Source organism: Didymosphaeria variabile, assembly GCF_027946475.1.
Source record: "Didymosphaeria variabile strain IMI 356815 chromosome Unknown scaffold_4, whole genome shotgun sequence".
NCBI classification, from domain to species: domain Eukaryota; kingdom Fungi; phylum Ascomycota; class Dothideomycetes; order Pleosporales; family Didymosphaeriaceae; genus Didymosphaeria; species Didymosphaeria variabile.
In genome coordinates, this window is record NW_026611623.1 from 3,475,473 (window position 1) to 3,495,596 (window position 20,124).

General features: G+C 51.2%; 10 protein-coding genes across 10 annotated transcripts; 5 read left to right on the forward strand and 5 right to left on the reverse strand.

Annotated features, from left to right (window-relative positions):
* Window positions 1–689: 689 nt before the first annotated feature.
* Window positions 690–2,142, forward strand: HOG1 (MAPK protein hog1; the record flags this gene model as incomplete). Its single annotated transcript, XM_056214797.1, has 9 exons — window positions 690–745; window positions 799–846; window positions 895–1,024; window positions 1,070–1,113; window positions 1,159–1,258; window positions 1,305–1,661; window positions 1,710–1,788; window positions 1,842–2,025; window positions 2,076–2,142. The coding sequence occupies 9 exons, from the start codon at window positions 690–692 to the stop codon at window positions 2,140–2,142; spliced, it is 1,065 nt and encodes a 354-aa protein (XP_056072064.1).
* Window positions 2,143–2,990: 848 nt separating this feature from the next.
* N0V89_006025 (uncharacterized protein) lies at window positions 2,991–5,277 on the forward strand (the record flags this gene model as incomplete). Its single annotated transcript, XM_056214798.1, has 6 exons — window positions 2,991–3,037; window positions 3,093–3,203; window positions 3,267–3,681; window positions 3,728–3,899; window positions 3,946–4,573; window positions 4,704–5,277. The coding sequence occupies 6 exons, from the start codon at window positions 2,991–2,993 to the stop codon at window positions 5,275–5,277; spliced, it is 1,947 nt and encodes a 648-aa protein (XP_056072065.1).
* A 238-nt stretch (window positions 5,278–5,515) lies between these two features.
* On the reverse strand, window positions 5,516–6,413 carry N0V89_006026 (uncharacterized protein; the record flags this gene model as incomplete). The annotated part of the gene is made up of 3 exons (XM_056214799.1): window positions 5,516–5,783; window positions 5,868–6,126; window positions 6,200–6,413. 3 exons carry the CDS (start codon window positions 6,411–6,413, stop codon window positions 5,516–5,518), a joined length of 741 nt encoding a protein of 246 aa, XP_056072066.1.
* A 746-nt stretch (window positions 6,414–7,159) lies between these two features.
* On the reverse strand, window positions 7,160–8,799 carry N0V89_006027 (uncharacterized protein; the record flags this gene model as incomplete). The annotated part of the gene is made up of 4 exons (XM_056214800.1): window positions 7,160–7,655; window positions 7,725–8,121; window positions 8,168–8,651; window positions 8,701–8,799. The coding sequence occupies 4 exons, from the start codon at window positions 8,797–8,799 to the stop codon at window positions 7,160–7,162; spliced, it is 1,476 nt and encodes a 491-aa protein (XP_056072067.1).
* A 1,059-nt stretch (window positions 8,800–9,858) lies between these two features.
* N0V89_006028 (uncharacterized protein) lies at window positions 9,859–10,613 on the forward strand (the record flags this gene model as incomplete). Its single annotated transcript, XM_056214801.1, has 2 exons — window positions 9,859–10,272; window positions 10,419–10,613. The coding sequence occupies 2 exons, from the start codon at window positions 9,859–9,861 to the stop codon at window positions 10,611–10,613; spliced, it is 609 nt and encodes a 202-aa protein (XP_056072068.1).
* A 187-nt stretch (window positions 10,614–10,800) lies between these two features.
* N0V89_006029 (uncharacterized protein) lies at window positions 10,801–12,607 on the reverse strand (the record flags this gene model as incomplete). The annotated part of the gene is made up of 2 exons (XM_056214802.1): window positions 10,801–12,452; window positions 12,502–12,607. 2 exons carry the CDS (start codon window positions 12,605–12,607, stop codon window positions 10,801–10,803), a joined length of 1,758 nt encoding a protein of 585 aa, XP_056072069.1.
* Window positions 12,608–13,186: 579 nt separating this feature from the next.
* On the reverse strand, window positions 13,187–14,740 carry N0V89_006030 (uncharacterized protein; the record flags this gene model as incomplete). The annotated part of the gene is made up of 1 exon (XM_056214803.1): window positions 13,187–14,740. One exon carries the CDS (start codon window positions 14,738–14,740, stop codon window positions 13,187–13,189), a length of 1,554 nt encoding a protein of 517 aa, XP_056072070.1.
* Window positions 14,741–15,525: 785 nt separating this feature from the next.
* On the forward strand, window positions 15,526–15,836 carry N0V89_006031 (uncharacterized protein; the record flags this gene model as incomplete). Its single annotated transcript, XM_056214804.1, has 2 exons — window positions 15,526–15,531; window positions 15,564–15,836. 2 exons carry the CDS (start codon window positions 15,526–15,528, stop codon window positions 15,834–15,836), a joined length of 279 nt encoding a protein of 92 aa, XP_056072071.1.
* A 551-nt stretch (window positions 15,837–16,387) lies between these two features.
* On the forward strand, window positions 16,388–16,810 carry N0V89_006032 (uncharacterized protein; the record flags this gene model as incomplete). The annotated part of the gene is made up of 1 exon (XM_056214805.1): window positions 16,388–16,810. One exon carries the CDS (start codon window positions 16,388–16,390, stop codon window positions 16,808–16,810), a length of 423 nt encoding a protein of 140 aa, XP_056072072.1.
* A 739-nt stretch (window positions 16,811–17,549) lies between these two features.
* On the reverse strand, window positions 17,550–19,710 carry ACH1 (acetyl-CoA hydrolase; the record flags this gene model as incomplete). Its single annotated transcript, XM_056214806.1, has 5 exons — window positions 17,550–18,302; window positions 18,376–18,416; window positions 18,465–18,907; window positions 18,997–19,239; window positions 19,568–19,710. 5 exons carry the CDS (start codon window positions 19,708–19,710, stop codon window positions 17,550–17,552), a joined length of 1,623 nt encoding a protein of 540 aa, XP_056072073.1.
* Window positions 19,711–20,124: the final 414 nt, after the last annotated feature.

Here is a 20,124-nt window from a genome sequence, read left to right on the forward strand (position 1 = left end):
ATGCCGGCGCAAAGCAGCGAGACGAAGATAGGAGGGAATCAGCCATGTAAGCTACGGAAGGTGGGATGGAGGTTTGTTAGTGTTGTGTAGGATTACATGGGGAAAGTACGGCGCAGGACAGCAAACGGCAGGCATGGGAAACCATCGAGGCCCACTCTAAGTACATCGTCGATGACGTCGCGGTAAATCGAATCTAGCCAGCTTCTGTGCGAAACCTGCTAACCTGGCACGGGCACTGGCCGTCTATGCTTGTGTTGCCCCTCGATTCCATTCTTCTTACCTTTCCTTCACCCTCCGCATCTCCATTACCTTTGCGTGTGTGTCCCCGCTCCCGGCAGTGATCGCCCTCCCGTCCCGCCACAGCGAACCCGTGCCTCACCCCTCCATCCCTTCACTCGGCGCACGCTTTTACCTTCTTCCGTGCGCTCCGTCCCCGCCACAGGAACCTCAGCAAGACGAACGCTCGGCCAGCCCGACTGCACATTCTCTGTTGGCTCTCCTGAATAGCCTGGTGTTGCCTCCTTGAACTGCCCTAGGTCCGCGGCACAAAACCCCGATCCAATTACCCGCGCCGCTCAGTTCACCTAGCCCGGTGTATCGCAAATCGGCGACCCCACCACAACAACACCCTCACACCGCACTCTGCACACTCAAGCCACCACCGCTTCGACAATCCACTACCGCCCACCATGGCCGAATTCGTACGCGCGCAGATCTTTGGCACGACGTTTGAGATAACAAGCAGGTACGCGCGAGAACCCCGCTTTGCGCCCGCGCTGAACAAACTGACGTGTGAAGGTACACCGACCTGCAGCCTGTGGGCATGGGCGCGTTCGGTCTTGTCTGGTATGTACATCAATACGTGCGACTGGAGACAAGCTAATTGGTTGCCAGTTCGGCAAAGGACCAGCTCACCAGCCAGGCCGTCGCCATCAAGAAGATCATGAAGCCCTTCAGCACCCCGGTTTTGTCGAAACGCACATACCGAGAACTGAAGCTTCTCAAGCATCTCAGGCACGAGAACGTGTGTATTTTCACCGTAGCATGCGGCATACCCTAACAAAAGCAGGTCATCAGCCTGAGTGATATTTTCATCTCCCCGCTCGAGGACATGTAGGTGTATTGCACCCCTTCTCAAACTCAGACTGACACATTCAGCTACTTTGTCACCGAACTCCTCGGCACTGATCTCCACCGCCTGCTAACCTCGAGACCGCTCGAGAAGCAGTTTATTCAATACTTCCTTTACCAGATTCTGGTAGGTGGCGGACTTCATGTGAACAGATTTTCACTGACCTCGATAGCGTGGACTGAAATATGTCCACTCCGCCGGCGTCGTTCACCGAGACTTGAAGCCTAGCAATATCCTCGTCAATGAGAACTGCGATCTTAAAATTTGCGATTTTGGATTGGCCCGTATACAAGATCCCCAGATGACGGGTTATGTCTCGACCCGCTACTACCGAGCACCGGAGATCATGCTCACATGGCAAAAGTACGATGTGGAGGTTGACATCTGGAGCGCGGGCTGCATCTTTGCGGAAATGCTGGAGGGCAAGCCCCTCTTCCCCGGCAAGGACCACGTGAACCAATTTTCTATCATCACGGAGCTTTTGGGAACCCCCCCAGATGATGTTATCCAGACGATTTGCAGCGAAAACGTAAGATTGCCGTGACCAGTCAGTATGTCCGTCATTAACGCTGTTTAGACATTACGTTTCGTCCAATCCCTGCCCAAGCGCGAACGCCAGCCTCTGGCGAACAAGTTCAAGAACGCTGAGCCAGCAGGTGTGTTACATCAAGTCTGACCATCGAATTCTGATATATCTAATAATTTGTAGCCATCGACCTACTCGAGAACATGCTGGTCTTCGACCCGAAGAAGCGCGTCCGAGCCGAACAGGCTCTCGCTCACCCATACCTTGCTCCTTACCACGACCCCACCGATGAGCCGGTCGCCGAAGAGAAATTCGACTGGTCGTTCAACGATGCGGACCTCCCTGTTGACACATGGAAGATCATGATGTAAGCATTCGCTTTATCAATCTTGAGGCTAGCTACTAACAGTGGTCCAGGTACTCGGAAATCCTCGACTACCACAACGTTGACGCCGCTGCGCAAGGCGAGGAGAACGGTAGTTAACCTCCGTAACCTACATTTTGTGCGCGGGATACGGTAGCTCTGCATTTGGGAACCCGGCTATGATCTTTCTTCTTCCTCCCAGGCGTAGGCTGGACATATTTCCTTAGGCTTAATTCTTGAACATACCACTGGCAGTGGGATAGAGGGGCGGAGTGTGGGAGTGAACAAGCAGTCTCCATGGGATTGGATTTGCACGAGCGCGGGTACAGGAGGAATGGCATGTTGGGATAGGGTTCCAGTGTCAGGTTGGTTTGGTCAGTGAGATGGCTCGAAGCAAGGTCATCGTAGCTTGCGTCCGAGTTGTGTTGCTTCCTTGAACTCCTCCGTTTTCGCCTATAGAAAGACCATGATATAAAACAAAAGTACACAAGCGCTCTATTACCAGAGTTCAAAAATGGCGTCATCGGCTGGAAATAGAAATCTCCGGCCGTGGGTATCCTTGCCGGTTCTGAGATGCGTTCCCGAAGCGGTGTGATTTTGCAGACCATGTGCGCGATCAACCGTAGCGCAGCCGTGAATGCCCAAAACCTGGTCACCTGGTCTGGGGTCATCGTAGTTCAATGCGAGGCATGGAGCCACAAGGGACATAGGCGAAGTAAAAATCATAATGGTGCGTTCACATCAAGGAACCTCTACACCTATACCTATGCATTCATCGTCACACGTAGCCGCATCGATGGACCGTGCGTGAAAGCCTAGCGGATCCCTGTCACGCATCCGCCCATTATCGATAAGCGCCCTATCCACTCGTACCAAGGTCCAAGATCCCGTCTTATGTCTTATGGCCGCCCTTCGACTCGACACCAAATACGCACGTCGTTAGCGAGCAGCTGGGACAATCGAAGAGGATGGCATTCGCGCCTCTAATTTGCATTGTTGATTTCCATCACGCGAGGTGGGTATCGCTAAGAGGGGCAACGTCAGGGCGCGCTTTGCTGATGATGATGTAGGGGACCAGAAGTGGAGAGATGGTTTGGCGTCGAAGAAGGCGGCGCAGACCCGGCTGTCGAGAACGACTGGTCGAATTTGTCGTTTATGGCGCTGAGTGATGGTGCGCATGCGTAAATGCTCCCTCCAACATGGTTCTTTCGAGCGGCTGCAGTATTATCACTAACACCTTACAGCTCCACCGAAGACTACTCCTACTTCACACTGCGACGCGCCGAGACCCCAGAACACCCCGCTTCAAGCCTCTTTGGCATATCGTGTACGCGACAGCTGGATGCCAGCAAGCTGATTGATCGACCGGCTGAGGTGACAAGGAGTACGGTGCAGAAGGCGGTTGTGGTTATCAGCGATAGCCCGCAGTACTTTGGAGCTATCAAGGCACAATTGGGGGTCGTCACTGCAGCATGGTTCGCGCAGAGGGACTTCACCGATGTCGACATCCTGCAACGGTTCTCGGAGAGCCTGCCCACATTGCTTAAAAACCAGGAGGGAGAGGCGGACCACTACTTTGGCATTTCTCTGCGAGAGATGATCCACGATTTCAAATGGCAGACGCTCGTCCTTTTCAAGTGCGCTTTACTTCAACCAAAGGTACGGTTTCGCATGCAAACAGGAGCAATTAGCTGACTCCCCGCAGATGCTTTTTTTCGGCTCGCATTGTGAGCGATTATGCATGATGCAGTTTGCTTTGATTTCTCTGATACCCGGCCTTATTCGCCACCTCCAAGATTCTGCTGATCCCAAGTTCAATTCGTGCGAGACGAAGCTCGTCATGCCTACGTCCCTCAGGACATCACAGCGTTCCTCACGTCAGTTACCCCATTGTCGAGTCTAGTGCTCGCTGACTCCTGCTAGTACTCACATACATGGGTCTCCCTCTTCAGCTGTTTGGCAAAGGCTCGCTTTTCGGTCCGTACACACCACTACAGCAGCTCGACGTATTGGCCGATCAAGACACAAAGTCATACATCGTAGGCTCGACAAATTCACTACTACTCCAGCAAAGAGATCGATATAGCGACATATTGATCAATCTGGATGAACAATCCGTCAATATCACATCCACCTCTCTGCAACACGCGCTCGCACTGTCAACGCCAGACCGCCGCTGGATAGACTTTTTGACACAAACGGTCCATGACACCTGGGACGAGTCCAACCCCAGCCGGCCTAAGGACCATGGTTATGCCGGTAGCGAAGAATTTATTCGGATGCAATTCGAAGAGTACCTGCTCGCGATGCTGAGCGCGGTAAAATTCAAATCCTACCAAGAGAAAAATAAGGATAAAGAAAGAATCATCACGGAACACGAGGGCGACCCAGCAGGAGAATTCTCAAACAACTATATTCACGCATGGATGCAGACGGAAAACTTCCGTATATGGAACAAATTTACCGACTCGCACCTCTTCGACATCGTCGAACCAAAACATCCCTGCTCAGGCGGTCTCAGCATCGAAGACGTCCAACGGCGTCTTGCGCAGTAAGTTCCTCTTTCTCTCGTAAGCATCCAGGAGACGCTAAGCCGATTCACCCCGTCAGGCTGTTCTCCAACTCCACCTTCCAAATAGCTAGCGTCACTGTCTGCGTGCTAATCCTTGCGTACCGCATAGGCAAATAGAGCACCTGCAACTGGACGAGCGGCTCCAAAACTCCCGTGAAGCAATTGGCAAACAGCTCGCCGTCGGTCAGAAAAAAGTGTCCTCCGCCTTCGACAGCCTCTGGGCGCAAATGGAAGCTGTCCGTGAAGCACAGCGGAAAAGACAAGAAGAGAACCGCCTAGCGAAAGAAATCGAGCCTAGCAGTCCCGTCGTCTCAGAATCAAATCCGAAGTTAGTCCACGCGCAAGCAAATATTCAAGCCGCGTCTACACGAGCAGGCGCGTATCTTTCTTCGTGGGGTGCGTGGGCGAGTGAGAAGAAAAAGGGCTGGCAGGCGAGTAGAAGCGCTTCTAGCACGCCGATACAGAGCCCGGGACTGCCAAGTGAACCGTCGCCGGGGGACTTTAAACGTGCAGAAGAGTTCAAGAGGGAAAAGGATGGGTTTGTAGACCTGGGGTCGAAGCCATTGAGCAGTGCGCGGACGGCGCCCGCGGAGGTGCCGGTTGAGGGGAGGAAAGAGCGGTTGTTTGATTATGATGTAGAGAAGGACGGGGAGAAGAGCATGGAGGCGGAAAGTGTGAAGTGATGATGGCGAGAAGGGCTTATGATGAACGCAGGCCAAGATTCACGACGTACGAAGGTCTGATGATGGTGTGGATGTTGCATATAGGGCTGATGGATGATATTTGTTTGCGTTGTTTTGCATTGGGTGGAAATGGCAATCACGTCTGCGTGCACATGCGTACACACGGCATTACCAACTTCATTTCATCGTCTCATGTTATTAGAAATTGGGCTTCGGTCCACTCCTTCAGCTTGTCCCGTTAAATCGTCTTCTTCGTGTACGCCTCTCCAATTCCCCTCTGAACTGCGGGTCTCTCCGCAATCCGATCGACCCACTTCAGCAGATGCGGGAACGCGCTAACCTCCTCCTTCGTGAACCCGCTTCTCTCCCAGTTCTTGACCCACGGCCACGTCTTCACGTCCGCGACACTGTACTTGCCCTTTCCATTGCCAGCAAGGTACTCACGCGGCTCGCCGCTGTACTTTCCAGAAAGATGAATCTCGAGCACACCAAAGACGCGCAGTGTCCTATTCACTCATCAGCACCTTGCCTTCCCACCTAACCTAAACTCCAAAAACGTAAGATAGGGGAAAGTTCAAGGAGATACGCACTCATTTCTAAACCTGTTAATCGCATATGGAATCTTCTCTGGCGCCGCGCGAGAGAAATGATTGACCTGCCCTTGATACGGGGCGCCGCTGCCGTGCCAGAAGAAGGTCCACTGCAGCGCCTGATTGCGCTCGAGATCATCCGCGAAGCCGAATTTGTCCTGTTTGTCGGCGAATTTGAGGAGGTAGAAGAGCTCGGCTGAGGTCTCGTGCACGGCGAAGGGGGGCGATTGCGTGTTGTCTACCAAAACGGGAATGCGGCCTTACACACACGGCTATGTTAGGAAATCTGGTGCAAAAAAGGGAAAGGGATTGGAAAGGGAGGGGAGGGGTACCGTTCGGATCGAGGCGGAGGAACCAGTCTGATTTCTGGACGTTGGTGGATATGTCGATGACGCTGGTTGTCCATTCTGTGCCGTACACGTCTTTAAGCTCCTCGAGAAAGATCTGGACGGCTTGGCCGTTGGGCGTGTTTTGCGTGATCAGATGCAAACCCTTCGCATCTTTTACTTCTGCGGGGGTTTCCGAGGTGTAGTGGTAGGACGACATGTTTGCTTGTGCTTTCTTGCTTTTGCTATGTAATGTGTATTGACTAGATGAGTGTGAATGTGATGTACGATGTCTTGCTGTACGAGCCTTTGACGTGCGATTTATACGATGGTTGGGAAAGGCAATGATATGTAAGCTGCTGCTTGTAAATTCAAACGTGATATCCCTCATCATCATTAACCCCACTAATGCCCCGCCAATGACCGTTGCACTCGATGACGTGATGTAGCGCAAGGCTACAACATCACGAAACGGCGCGACGTGTGTCCTACCTCAACGTGCTGTAGTTTTAATGCGGAAAAGTAACCCGGAAGAACGGTCGTGATAAAAAAGTTGCAATTGATCTTCAAGTGAAGACTAGCACGCTAGCGGTGTGAGAACGACCACTTCAAAATGGTTAAATTCCTTCGACTCGATACTCGCTAAGCCCGCGCCGAGATGCTGCCCTCCATGAGATGCACCAGATACGGTGTAAAAGGGCCGAAACCATTATGCTCACATCCAGGTGTTCATCGAGTTCACGGATGGCTTTGTGCCGAGTTTCATAACAAAACTCGGGGTTTTTAGCATCAGTGTGTAAATCTTCAACACAACAGGTAGTCTACGACGAACCTAGGGGTCCCTTACGAGTTGGTCTATTACAGCATTATGCTACTATAAATCCAGTCCGCACGAAATGAATAAACTCCGCCCCCTACGACCCATCCTCCTCAGACCCACCTTCTCGTCACCTTATCATCGTCTGTCTACCCAGTCCTACTCAGCTTGAAACCTCCCGGCACCCTCCCCTGCCAGAAACCCCCGGGATCAACCTCTTCAGCCACTTTCTTCATAAACTCTAACTTACTCTCCCCATAGCTGCCTAACGGATCCTGCCCCGGATGCGCATAATTCATATACCGCAACTCCAAAAGCACGCCGTCATCTTTTGCAGCTCTCTCCAGCTCCGCGGTCATAGCCAAAAATTCCGTTTCTGCGATCGCAAGTTGCGCGTCAGAGCCGCTCACGCCGACGCCGCCCGTCCACATGACAGCGTTGGAGGGGAACGGGGGTAGCATGGAGCCGCCCTTGGAGGCGGAGATGTCGGAGTATAGAGTCGGCATGGGTTGCAGAATTATGCTGGAGAGGAAGTTGTCGGCGCCGAGAAGGGTGGTGAGGCGGTTTACTAGGTTGGTGTGGAGGTCCGCAGCGTGGCGGAGGATCGATGGGGATGAGAGGAAGGTGAGGGTTGAGCCGGCGGAACTATTTCATTTCGTTAACGATGCTTGACTGGAAGGGCCAAGGGGTGGGGGGAATGGGGTATAGGCTTACCTGTAACCAGAAGATACCTGTGAGGCATTTGCCGCAACGGCGAGAGACATCTTATCCCAGGACGACGAGAGCGCGGGAATTTCTCGCACGCCATCGAAGGACGTGGTGTTCATGTCTCCCTGCGTATTCGTGGTGACGCTTAGGATGATGGTACCGTTCATCTCGGGAGAGTGCTCGTATAGCACGAACATGTGATCGTGCGGTCGCTCTGCGACATTTTCTGTGAAGTCCAGTACGTTATCCACAATCTCATCAGAATGGTCTAACGAGACCACATTATGTCCGTACGCCAAGTCAACAGCCGGCATCGCTTCTACATCGAAGCGTGTGACGATGCCGAAGTTGGGACCGCCGCCCTTGAGCGCTTTGAAGAGGTCTGGGTACTCTTGGGCGTTTGCTTGGACGATCGTACCATTGGCCAGAACGAGTTCATAGTTGAGAACGGTGTCGCACCCAAATCCGTTCGTACCAGAGTAGTAGGAGATCCCGCCCCCCGAGCAAGAAGCCGCCTACACCAACATCGCCATCTCGGCCGCCAGTCACCGTGACATTGTACTTGTCAAGCAGATTGAAGTAGATATCTCTCCAGTATGCCCCGGGCTCGATGCTGGCAAGTTTGTGCTCGGTATCATACCAAGAATTGTTCATGTTTCCAAGATCGATAGTGACGCCTTTGAGAACATTGTTGGATCCAGGCCAGCCATGACCACCGCTTCGGATAGCGATGTGCCAATCCCCGGCTCCGCCTCCGGCTTTCTCTAAGGTGCTGATTGCGGTGGAGACCTCTTGAGTTGTTCGAGGCTGAAAGAGACACCAAGGGTGTTGTCGCGTGTTGGTGGACCACCATGATTGGATGCGTGGCTCATACTCCTCTGATGAGGCGGTCAAGATACGATTACTGAGGCCGGCGGATACAAGGGCATCGCACTGATAAGATTGTCAGTCGTTGCCGTAGTGGCTTCAAGCGGATGCTTACAGGAGGAAACCCTGTGGGATTCTCGAGATCCTGCGTATAATTCTGTGCGGATGATACCATGGACATGGAGAGAAGGGAAATCAGATGGCCCAATGCCATGGTGGGTTTAATCATGGTAGTCGACTTGGGGCGCGTTCGTCTGAAGAGGAGTTTTCCGAGAGATGGTTCTCAGACCTGATGTTCTAAACGAAAGTGGCTGTCAAAGATTATTTCTTATACCTTCCTCCTTCGCAAGTTCCTCTCCCTTTTGGGGCTTTACGGACTGCCATCGTGCTATCAACTTCAATCTCCTGACAATGCTCGATCTTCTCGAAGAGTAAGCACTGGGCAGGATGCTGTAGCTGGGATGACTGCAGATACGCGTATTGAGACAAGCGAGAGAAGCAGTGTAATTGCATCGCTATGAAGTGCGAAATCATTCGCTAAGATTTGCAATATCGGCCAGCGGAGGCTCAGCAGCATGATGGTCAGAGCTAGGCGAATACGCGTATTGCGCAAGGGGCACACCGCTAAGACGAAAAGATGAAGGATCAGTGACGCACTGTACAAGGCTAGCAGACAGACATTTGCATATCCGAAGAAGAACTCTGTTGATCCTTCATTAGTCACGGATTGGATAATCTTGAGCAACATAGTGAATTTGAGACATTAGCTTCATTGGGAGAGGTAAGACCTGGCTATGACACAGAACAACAGTGAAATGTTGCTCAAGAATCAGGAAACAATATAGAAACATCAGAATCTGGAAAGTAGGGAATGAGTGGTGAAATATGTCTGGTGAGACAGTTGTCCTATCGTATACAGTTAGTCTTTCAGCGGTAGTCCCGTTAGTACACCTGACGGCTTCGCGTAGGGACGGCGGAGGGGAACTACCTTGGTCGTAGACTTATCCCGCTGAGAGCTCCAAATACAGGACAAAATGCTATGGCCCAGAAATCTCGTAGTCCAAAATTGTGACGGGATTTCTTTACCTATAATCATGTTTGTCTACTAATCTGTTGTTGTAAAAGGGATCGTAAACTTAGTATACTGGCTGACCTACGGCTGTTATGATGCGACTTCACAAGGTGGGGTAAGATGTAGGTACCCCTCAGGCCCGTTATCTGATATTTCGACATCGGTTTTGACGAAACGATACAAACCTTCTACCTCTGCACCATGACAGCTCTCCCCACACGCATGCTCGCAGGCGTGACTGTGCCGGACACGCCGTTAATCAGCAAGGCCATTAATTTCGCACGCAAGCACGGCAGCGAAAGCACTTACAACCATGTGCTTCGCTCTCTCCTGCTTGGCTTCATCATCGCTGATAAGATTCTTCCATCCCGTGATCGCGAAGTGCACGCTATCGCAGCCCTGTTACATGATCTAGGTTTCCCCATTGGCCATCCACCAGAGAGCACAATCATCAGCGAAGACAAGCGGTTCGAAATTGATGGTGCTCATGCTGCTAGGGCATTCTTACGGAAAGAGGGGTTAAGCGAAGACTGGGATGAACATAGACTACAGCTCGTCTGGGATGCCATCGCTCTCCACACGATTGGGAGTATTGTTTTTGAAAAGGAGCCAGAGGTACAAGCCTGCAGCTACGGCATCTGGGCGGACTTTCAGGGCCCAGACAGAGTGCAAGGAGGGCTGTTATCTTGGGACGAATACAATGCTGTTGTCAGGGCAAGTCAAGGAATCCCAATTGAGTAAACACTAACTTACCAGTTTAGGAATTTCCAAGACTTGGATTAATGAAAGAGCTCAAGGCGAATATGTGCTCACTGTGTGTCAGTAAGCCACAGACGACATACGACAACACTGTTGGCGAATGGGGAGACAAGTTCGTGAAGGGCTATGATCGGAAAGGCAAATTAACGCAGGACTTGTTGGAGACCTGCAATCTGGATGAAATTGAGCCGAGGTGAAACATGCCGTCGGACAACCGAGGAGAGGCAGACAGATGGACTTTGAGCGGTCAGTAGTATGTCGTTTTCGCGTCGAGCAAGTTGTGAAGGGACGTTTTGTTATACACGGTTGGCATCTCGACTGGGGGCCTGTGGATACACCTCATGATATTGAATCAAGAAGACAAAGTTGTCGAGGTAGCAATCATCAAATCCGTCCCCTGGCCAAAAATCTAGTGGGGACGTTCACTACCCTCGCCCTCAAGAACTCCGCACAGTTCTTCCCCAAGAAGTCTACACTCGTCGTACAGCTCACACCTCTATCGAGATGATCCTTCAATACGAAGTGAACTGCTTTAAGGCCGGGAAATTCACATCTCTCGATTCTTTTGCCGTTGTACTCCTCAGCCAGCAGCTGCTTCAGGAAATCGGTTGATAGGAGATTCTGTAGCCATGCATACTCGTCCTGATGACGGACCCAGAAACCCACATTGCAGTCTGAGCCCTTATCGCCCGAACGCGCGTGTACGATGGTGCCTAAAGGCGCTCGAACGCTGACGCCGAACTTGCGCAGATCTTCTGATGTCATTGTAATGTCTTGTGTGGGTTGCGTCTTGGGCCAGGTCTTGCTGTCAGGAGGCGGTGGGATCTCGATTACCTCCCCAGAAGCTAGATGCACTCTATGTTTGATAGCGGACTGTGGCAATAGTGTAACGTAATATTCAAACACTTGCTTTGGAAACGCCTGCCGAAGATCAAGGTCCGGTGTCGCTCCTGGATATGCACACATGACAGGATCTATGCACGGCCGCACGAACTTCGCTGGAGCAAGATCTTCAGCCATGCGTGCTTGCGCAACTACACGTAAAACCGTCGTAGCCTCGTTTTGGGTTGTAGGATTCTCTGCGCAGGAGCCGATGATTTGAAATACAAGACGTGTGAAGTTCCGCACATGGGCGCCCAACTGCGTGCGAATGAGCTGCTCCATCATGCGCGCTTTGGCAGATATGTCCAGGCCTGTCATGAACCAGTGCATTTCGGCTTGGTAGATGGGTGTCGCCGTGATACCAACTTTTGTTGTTGGAGGTGGAAGTGCACCATGGACACCACATAAAGCGATCCGGTCCTTCGATATATACTCAAATGAGACGTTATCCAGCACAGCAGTCACGTCCGAATTGAAGTACCACGGACCCTGGATCTCGTACAGGAATTGCGATGTGAGTGTATTGATTGACACCTCGCCTCCAGAACCTTTGTTCTTCGTGATCACAACTTCGCCTGATTCTGCGATCTCAACAATAGGATAGCCAATGGTTTCCCAGCCAAGGCTCTCAAGGTCCTTGAATCCAGTGTAATTCCCGCCAGTGCTGTACGAGGAGCATTCGGATAAATGTCCTGCAACGAACGCGTTCGCAAGCTTGTCAAGGTCTGACTGCTGCCACTTGTGCCACCAGCACGCGGCGCCAATAAGCGGGCTTGCATCAGAGACTCGCCCGCACAAGACGATGTCTGCGCCCTTTGCAAGAGCTTTTGCAATTCCCAACCCTCCTAGGTATGCCTGTGCGTATATTGGCTCGAACTGCCAGTCGTCAAGCCGCTGCCCGGTGCAAATGTTCTCGAAGGACGATTCGCCTCTCCCCTGTGCAGCCAGGAGCTGCGGGAGCACTTCATCGCCAGAAATCCATGCAACACTGAGTTTCAGTCCTTTAAGAGCAATCATTTCCTTTACCATATTGTGAAGTTTCTCCGTGCCCGACGCGCCTGCGTTGACGGCCACTTTGATGCCGTGTTTGGCGATGTGCGGAAGGGCGGGCTCGAGAGCCTCGAGGAAGGTTGGCTCGTATGCTTCCATCTGCCCTGCTACGTATCAGTAAACATACATAGTATACAACATATGGCTTCGCACCACTCAATTTAACATTGGCGCGTGCTGTCATGTTTGCTTCACTCATCCAGTCGCCTACAAGCACATCGATAGGATCGTTCCCATGATTCGAGGCAAGCAATTCCATAGCATTGCGCCGGTCTGTGGTAGAGCCCGAGCATCCTGTGGCCTTTGTGAATATAAGATGAACTCGTGAGCACACTGAAGCATACCTGCAACACGTATCGGACGCTGTGAGGTCATGTTGCTGTTCAGGGAGATCGAGTTTGTGCGTAAGCTGTTGTTCTCTTGCTCCCGTGAAGCATGACAACTTCGACGTAGTCAATGAAGAGCATAGTGAGACCTCGGGAGCAACCGTAAGACATGTTGTTGTGCAAGTGCTGAGTCGCGTTGGAGATGTCGGCGCGTAACCGAGGTGTGGGGAAAGAGCTAGCGTTGATGTGGACTAGAGACAAATGGCCAAATTTCAGGCGAGATTCTATTGTGTATAGACAATTAAGATAGAACGAATTGTTTGTATAGTGAAAAAGAACCCCCTACGCGCCCAACGACTTGAACTTTCAACCTAGTCCCAGAAGCCGCAGCACATTACCGTCATACACGCTTAGTGCTTGGAAAACTCCGAGCAACGAGGATTTCCGTTGGGTTCGTATGTGTTATCCCACAGTAAGCAGTGCCGATCCTTTGACCCAGCACTGTATGCGGATTACGAAGTTCGGTGGTCCAGAAGTTTGGGAATCCATTCCTCCAAGATCTTGCGGTCCTCCAGCGAACCATTCCCAAGATTTCCGAGAAACTCTTCAAGAGCTTCCCCTTCAATATCGCGCAGTTCTGGAATCTTTTTGAATAGTGACTTGACAAGCTTGGCGGCCTTGTCGTGGAAATTTGGGCCAAAGTTGCTAAAGAACATATATACGACTGCACCATATAAGCCCGATTGCATCGTGTATTTGGCGTCTGATTCCGGACCACCGCACGCTTCAACCATTGCATTCGTGTAGATCTCGCGGTACTTGCTGAGGTGTTCCAGTCGACCTGCAGAAAGAGTATCTGCAATGGGCGTCCAATCGGATTTGAGGAATGATGGTAGGGAGATGGGGCCAACGCAGCGAGGAGCGAAGAAGGCGCCTTCCCAATCAAGAATTCCGACCACTTCTCCGTCATCTGCCGCGAGGATGTTCTGTAGGTTGAGATCCGGGTGATAAAGTGTAAATGACTCATCCTCATCCTGAGGTGACGCTTTCGAACATGAGAAGGGAGGAGAATTGACGATTACTTCTAGCACAACACGCAAGCCCTTGGAATAGGGGTTGGTAGGATTGTAACGGGCTAGACGTTCTTTCCAGAATGCTGAAGCAGTACGGAATACTGGAAAACTCCAATATGGGTGGTCGATCAAAAAGCCTGCTCCCATGTAACCAACGAGCGGACATATAGTTGCCTCGTCAAAATCGTCGCCCTCCAGTTGTAGCATGCCTGTAGCACTCATGGAGACATGACGCAACTCAGCCATGGTTCGTGCCAAAGATTGAAGAAATAGATGGCGACGCTGCTCGCATTCCTCGGAAGGATCGTCCGTCCATTCGGTGGTAGTATTAGTCTCGACATCTTCGCCTTCGGCTTCTTCTTCTTCTTCATCGCTGTCGTACCAGATGTCGATCGCAGACTTGCCTTCAATGAAAGAGTGGCAGCTGTATGGCGCGGCAATATCGTTGTCAAAGCCGGTATCAAATTCTAATACATCGGCCACTGGAAAGTGAGGGACCTGGTCCTTAATCCAGTCCATGGTGTCTGCCTCAGAGCTCAGGATTGGCTCGTGTTGCTTGTTCCATCGATCTTTCGTGCCCACTACCGGGATTTTGACAATCAGTTTGCTGGTACCGTTGCTGAGGACGACCACGAAGCTGTGATGGCCATGTACGCGGCGTTCGACTACGAACGGCGCACCACGCTCGTCCGAATAAAACGCGTTCGCGGCGAGCGTTGCGAAAGACGTGTCCGGAATGTTTTGAAAGGGGCCCCAGCGATAGAGCTCTTCGTCCCAGGATGAGCCGTCCGAATCGATTGACAGAGTACCATTTGGTGTCGAGGTATGATTGTCAACTAGTTCATCCGACAGGTCGATTGTGGAATGAGTCACATGAAGGTCGCGCGAAGCTTGCGATCCTTGGAACTGACCTTGGGGAATGTCCGCATCGATGAGAGTTGAATGTGCATCTCTACGACCTGCACAGCAGGCTAGCAGCTTCAGTATCTCCATATAGATAAGCCTCTAGAGAATCGCTGGTGGTGAGTTGATGTTTGAGAAAGTTGACGGGTTGTGTTTCCAGAAATGTGTGGAACTTCCCATCAAATTGAGCGACCGTCATATGAGCAGTGCGCCGCCGACCGGTGCTAGAGCCCGCTCCGTAGCTTTCACTAAGTTTCAGTACAGGTCGACGTCTTTAGGCATCCCAGTTCATCTTTCACTGGCTTTTCACTGTGGACTGGCGCTGAAAACAAGAATATATTGTGAAAGTAATTGCACATCAGACATAATAAACACACGGATCCAGGTTCCACAAGATGAATTCGTGCTATAGCCTTGCATGGGGCCTGTATTGATGAACTACATGGGAGGTTGTTAGACTCGAGGAACGGTCGGATCTTTCAACTCCAAAAATGCCAAGTACCTAATCGAGGACGATAAGCTCGCTTTCACTATGAGATTGGCCCCTGTAGTAGTTTCCTCTCTACAAGATATGCGTACTCATTCGAGTTACCAAAGCTCGTATCGAGCCACACCCCCCCAACTTCTAGAGCAGAAGATCAACCTCAACTCCGAATCTCGAGACCAAGTTACATAAGTCGAAAATCCGAAAGTCGCAGTAAGTAGATCTTGAACATAAAGCAAAATGCTCTTCAGAGGCACGAAAAGACTCGAACTAACTGAAAGTTAGGACAGAATGACTGGATTCACTCGTACCGAAGACTCGGTCAAGAACTATGGCCACCACTGTAGAACATGCGACGGTTCCATCCACGCGAGGTGCTTCAAGCAGTACCATGTCTGTCGGTGCGAGGTGTGCGGCAACATCTTTCAGTCTTTCAGCAAGACTGGCTGCAACGACCACACGTACGCCAACGGCTACAACCTCTCCGCCAAGAAGGTGAAGAGCGGTCTGCCTGCGGACCATCGCACTGAGTTCGAGCGCCAGCAAGAAGCCAACATCATTGCTGAGCGCGTGCGAGAGGCCGAAGATGCTGCAGAGGCTATACGAGCCGCTCAGGAGCAAGCGGCTAAGAAGAACAAGGGCCAGAAAGGGGAGAAGGATACGAGGAAGGAGAAGGGAAAGCGTCGCGGCAATCAGCACTAGCTTCGGGATGACGAGCTAGCCCCCTATTCTGGACGATCATGGCGAGTGGCTGAACGCAGTGTCTCGGATGGACATTGTTCAGGTTGAACAGGCATTATTCACGTACGGCGGCTTTTCCGATTGCTCACCCTTTTCGGGCTTTTTGTCTCATATGATCTTCTAATCACGGAGAAGCACCATTGGGCGGAACGGTACCTTGGGCTTGTCAATGGAACGGATATATTATGCGTGTTGCGTACTCAGTGATTGGCTCTAGCCCTGTGACTGAAACCAGGTGAAATCGACCATTAAGAATCATCCGTCCCAGTCCACATGATCACTCGTGATGTGTCACCACTTGCAGTGAACGTAGGCTCACATGCAGCCTTAGAGCCCCAGGTGCGATAAGATGCCACAGGTTTACTCTTTCCTAAGTATCCACTCAACATATACCTGACATCAACAGCAACCCTTTACGGTTGAACACAAATTGGAACCGCAAGCAGATTAGGACTTCGTACCAAGCCTGGCATCTTTCACGAAAAAGCCAGGCACAACGCATACTATCCGAAATGGCCCCCATTCCCCGCAACAAACAGGATGGGGACAGCAACAACTACAAGCACCACTGTGGGCTATGTGGTGGAGCTCCCAGTTGGCGGTGCTTCAAGCAGAACCACGTTGCTTACTGTGAGGCCTGTGGAGATGTCTTCACGGTGAAGAGCAGTAAGAGTGGTGGCGGTTGTCACTCTCATCCCTACGCCAAAGGCTACAACATGTCCTACAAGAAGATCAAGCAGAACTTACCAGCGGATTATAGGAGCAAGAATGATCTCCAATTAGAAGCAGAGGCGCAGGAGCAGATGGCAAATGAGGCCGTTCAACGCCAGGAGATTGCAACCGAGCATGCCGCCGCCAAGCAGCAGCAAGCGCAGACGAAAAAGGATAAGAAAAAGATTCGTCTGCTGAAAAGGGCCAGTAAATACCAGAACTAGCTTCGCTCTGGCGCCCTAGCTTCACGTATCAGGTTTCTGGCTAACCGCAGTGTAGATGACGAACACTGTCGGCGTCTAGTAGTTGGACTCGATTTTCAACTACTTCCCGATGCTTCGAAGGTTTCCTCATTGATACCCAACTCATTATGCCTTCACTCCTGATCTTTAAAGACCGGATCTGCGGAATCAATGAAAGAGGTTCCCCGCTTTCTACATTCTCCCCTTAAAACTCAACTTTCATGCGGAAGCACCACTATATCTTGAGTATCGCTATGTACAGCAGCATACCCAGATGATGGGTGAGACTTTCAATTGTTGACAGTTATATTCCCTTTCCTTTCTTTTACCGACTTTCCCATTCGCCAACTGTTGTTATGTCCATAGAGATAGACACAATTACACTCCTTCGTTATTGATAAAACTCATTTGTGTGAAGGTGGGATGGTGAGGGGCCGATACATGTGACAGCAACGACTAGCCTGATGTACTGTGAGAGATCAGGTGCTGCCCAAGTTTAGCTGATGCCCGGTGTTGCAGGCTATCTAATATTCGTCTCGACTGTATTGGATGCATCAACTACTCCCACAGTGTCTCGGTAGGAAAAGAGCAGACTATTACTATCCGCGCATGGTTTACTCGAGACTTGAGCATATATAGAGTATTTCCATTGATGTATCCTACAATACGCTACCGAAACGCCGTCCATATCTCTGCAAAAATTGATCTACTGCGTTACTCTTTATAGCTTGCTCTTCGCACTGTTCATACCCTCCTCACTGCTCCTCCAGTCCCAGCTCGGTAACTTCATCGTACCTTTCTCATTCAAGTGCTTGTGCATGTCGAAGCTGTTCCACAGCAAATGCGGCTCATGGCCCCAGCCCTTCCTCAAGCATTCGAACTCCGCCTTGTTGAAGTAGTCTTCCAAGATAGGCTGGTAATCGGGATGCGCGCATTTCTTGATGATGACGCGGGCGCGTTCGCGCGGTGAAAGACCGCGTACATCAGCGAGACCCTGCTCCGTTACAATAACGTCGAGGTCGTGCTCTGTTTGGTCGATGTGCGTGCACATGGGCACAATGCAGGAGACGCCGGTGGGATCGGTCTTGGAGGGGCGTGTAGAGGGCGTGTGCATGATAGAGTACTTGGCAGAACGGAGGAAGTCTGCAGATCCGCCAAGGCCGTTGAGCATACGGGATCCCATGACGCAGGTACTGTTTGCGTGCGCATACATGTCCACTTCGACAGGGGTGTTCATACCAATGACACCGAGGCGGCGGATGATCTCGGGTGAATTCGAAACCTGCTGGGAGCGGAGGAGTAGCTTGGGTGCGTAGCGGTCCCAATTCTTGTAGAAGCGCTGGAAGCCGTCGGGGGAGAAGCGGATGGAGGTTGCGGTGGCGAAGTCTAGGTTGCCAGAATCGAAAAGATCAAGGAAGGAGTCCTGTAGCACCTCTGTCCAAACCTTGAGGTTCTTGAAGTTTGCACCTCCAGACTACGTTTCGTTAGTGTTAATTCTTAAGAAGGGCATCTCGCCGTATGCATCAAAAACATGATGCGTGACTTACAGCCAGACCTCCGATGACAGCATTCGCAATGTTACCAATACCTTTAGCCAATCAATATACTAGCCTAATTTTAGGGCTTAATTACCTACCAGACTGGAGAGGGAGCAAGTTCTCTGGGAGTCTGCCGTGGTTCACCTCATGCTTCAAGAACTCAATCAAGTTCGAAGCAATTGCCCGGCTCGTGTCGTCCTCAGGCGCGTTCGGTTGAGTTTGATCGGGGTAGTCACTCTCGACAATCGCCACGACACGCTCAGGATCGATCGGGATATGAGGGGTACCAATGCGGTCCTCAGGGGCCATGATAAGATACGGCTTCCGGCGAGGAGGCAGATCAGTCATGGTGATATCGTGTAGGCCTTCGAAAGAGGGAGCTGCCGTGTTGACTTCGATTATAATCTTGTCAGCCATCTGGATGAGCTCAGGTGATGCGCCAACGGAAGCACCAGGAATGATGCCACCATCTTCGGTAATGGCAGAAGCTTCCACGATGGTTACATCGAGGCGGTTTGAGGGTTTGTTAAGTGTGTAGTATCTACTCAATGTTAGCGTTCTATTTTCTTTGCAATCGATGCATTGTTCGTGCATGTTTTTTATAGCGAATTGATCGGAAATTGTACATACCCATACATCAAGTCCACCGGGAACATGCTCAGATGTTTATCGAAGAACTTGATGTTTCCATTGTTGATACCCTTTGCAATTTCCTTTCCAACCTGATGAGGCGACCGCCGCTCGATCATGTTCAAACGCGCCCATCGGTTTTCAGTCTCGGCACCAGAAGACGCGCCAACAAAGAGGTTGTATTTCATCTGACCCTGCAGATTGTTCTTTTCGACATGGTCGGCCAAAGCAGTAGGTATCTTCCTGAAGTGGGGCTGTTAGTCGTTCGTCGATCTGGGCATATAGGTCGAAGAGGCCAAGTGAAATTGGTGGGCCAATTTCCCTTGCCTTCATCTCTTGCCCATCAAACGCACATAATCTGCATAAACAGGCATCGCTAGCGCTGAAAGTTCCAAACATTTGCTTTGCCTCGATTGACCCACAAAAATATTCATCCGTGCTCTCATCTCTCGCTCGGAGATGGCTCGGCCCCTCAAACTTCCGTTCCGCCTCGGGACAAACACAACACCCATTCTCAATATTTCACAACCAGCTTGACCGAGATCGGAGGAAAGCGAAATGAGATACTCACTTTGGATACCCTACACCTGTGAATCCACTCCAACCGACATATGCACCGTTTGGAAAATGATGAAGCAGGTCCTCAGCCTTGGCGATCTTCTTCAAATAGCTCGGTCTCCTGACCCTACTCTTCAATGCTGCGGATACGGACATCTTGACGGTTGATTCTTTTCAATTGCTCTTTAGTCTGGGTGTGACTATGATCCTCTAGTGAACAATCGCCGATTCGAAAAGCTGCAAGCGCCCGGCGTGAGCTATGCAGGCCAACAAGGAGTGGAGAGGGAGGAAAGAAAGAGAGGAGATTAGGAGGGAGGGATAGATGGTACACAGGATCCCAGGGACTATTTAAACGTTTCGGGGTCCTGACTAAGAAGCTTGCATCTCCTTGGTGGTGAGAGCTGCGACCCACAACACAAGCATGACGTTGTCGCAAGTGCAGCGCTCAACAGGGTTTAGCCCGCCGCATCGAGCCGAGGCGGGGCGAAGGGAAATCCTAGGAACATCAGGCCACTACAAGACGCATTCAAAGATCCTTAGGATTTCAAACGGCGGATTAACTGAGCTGCA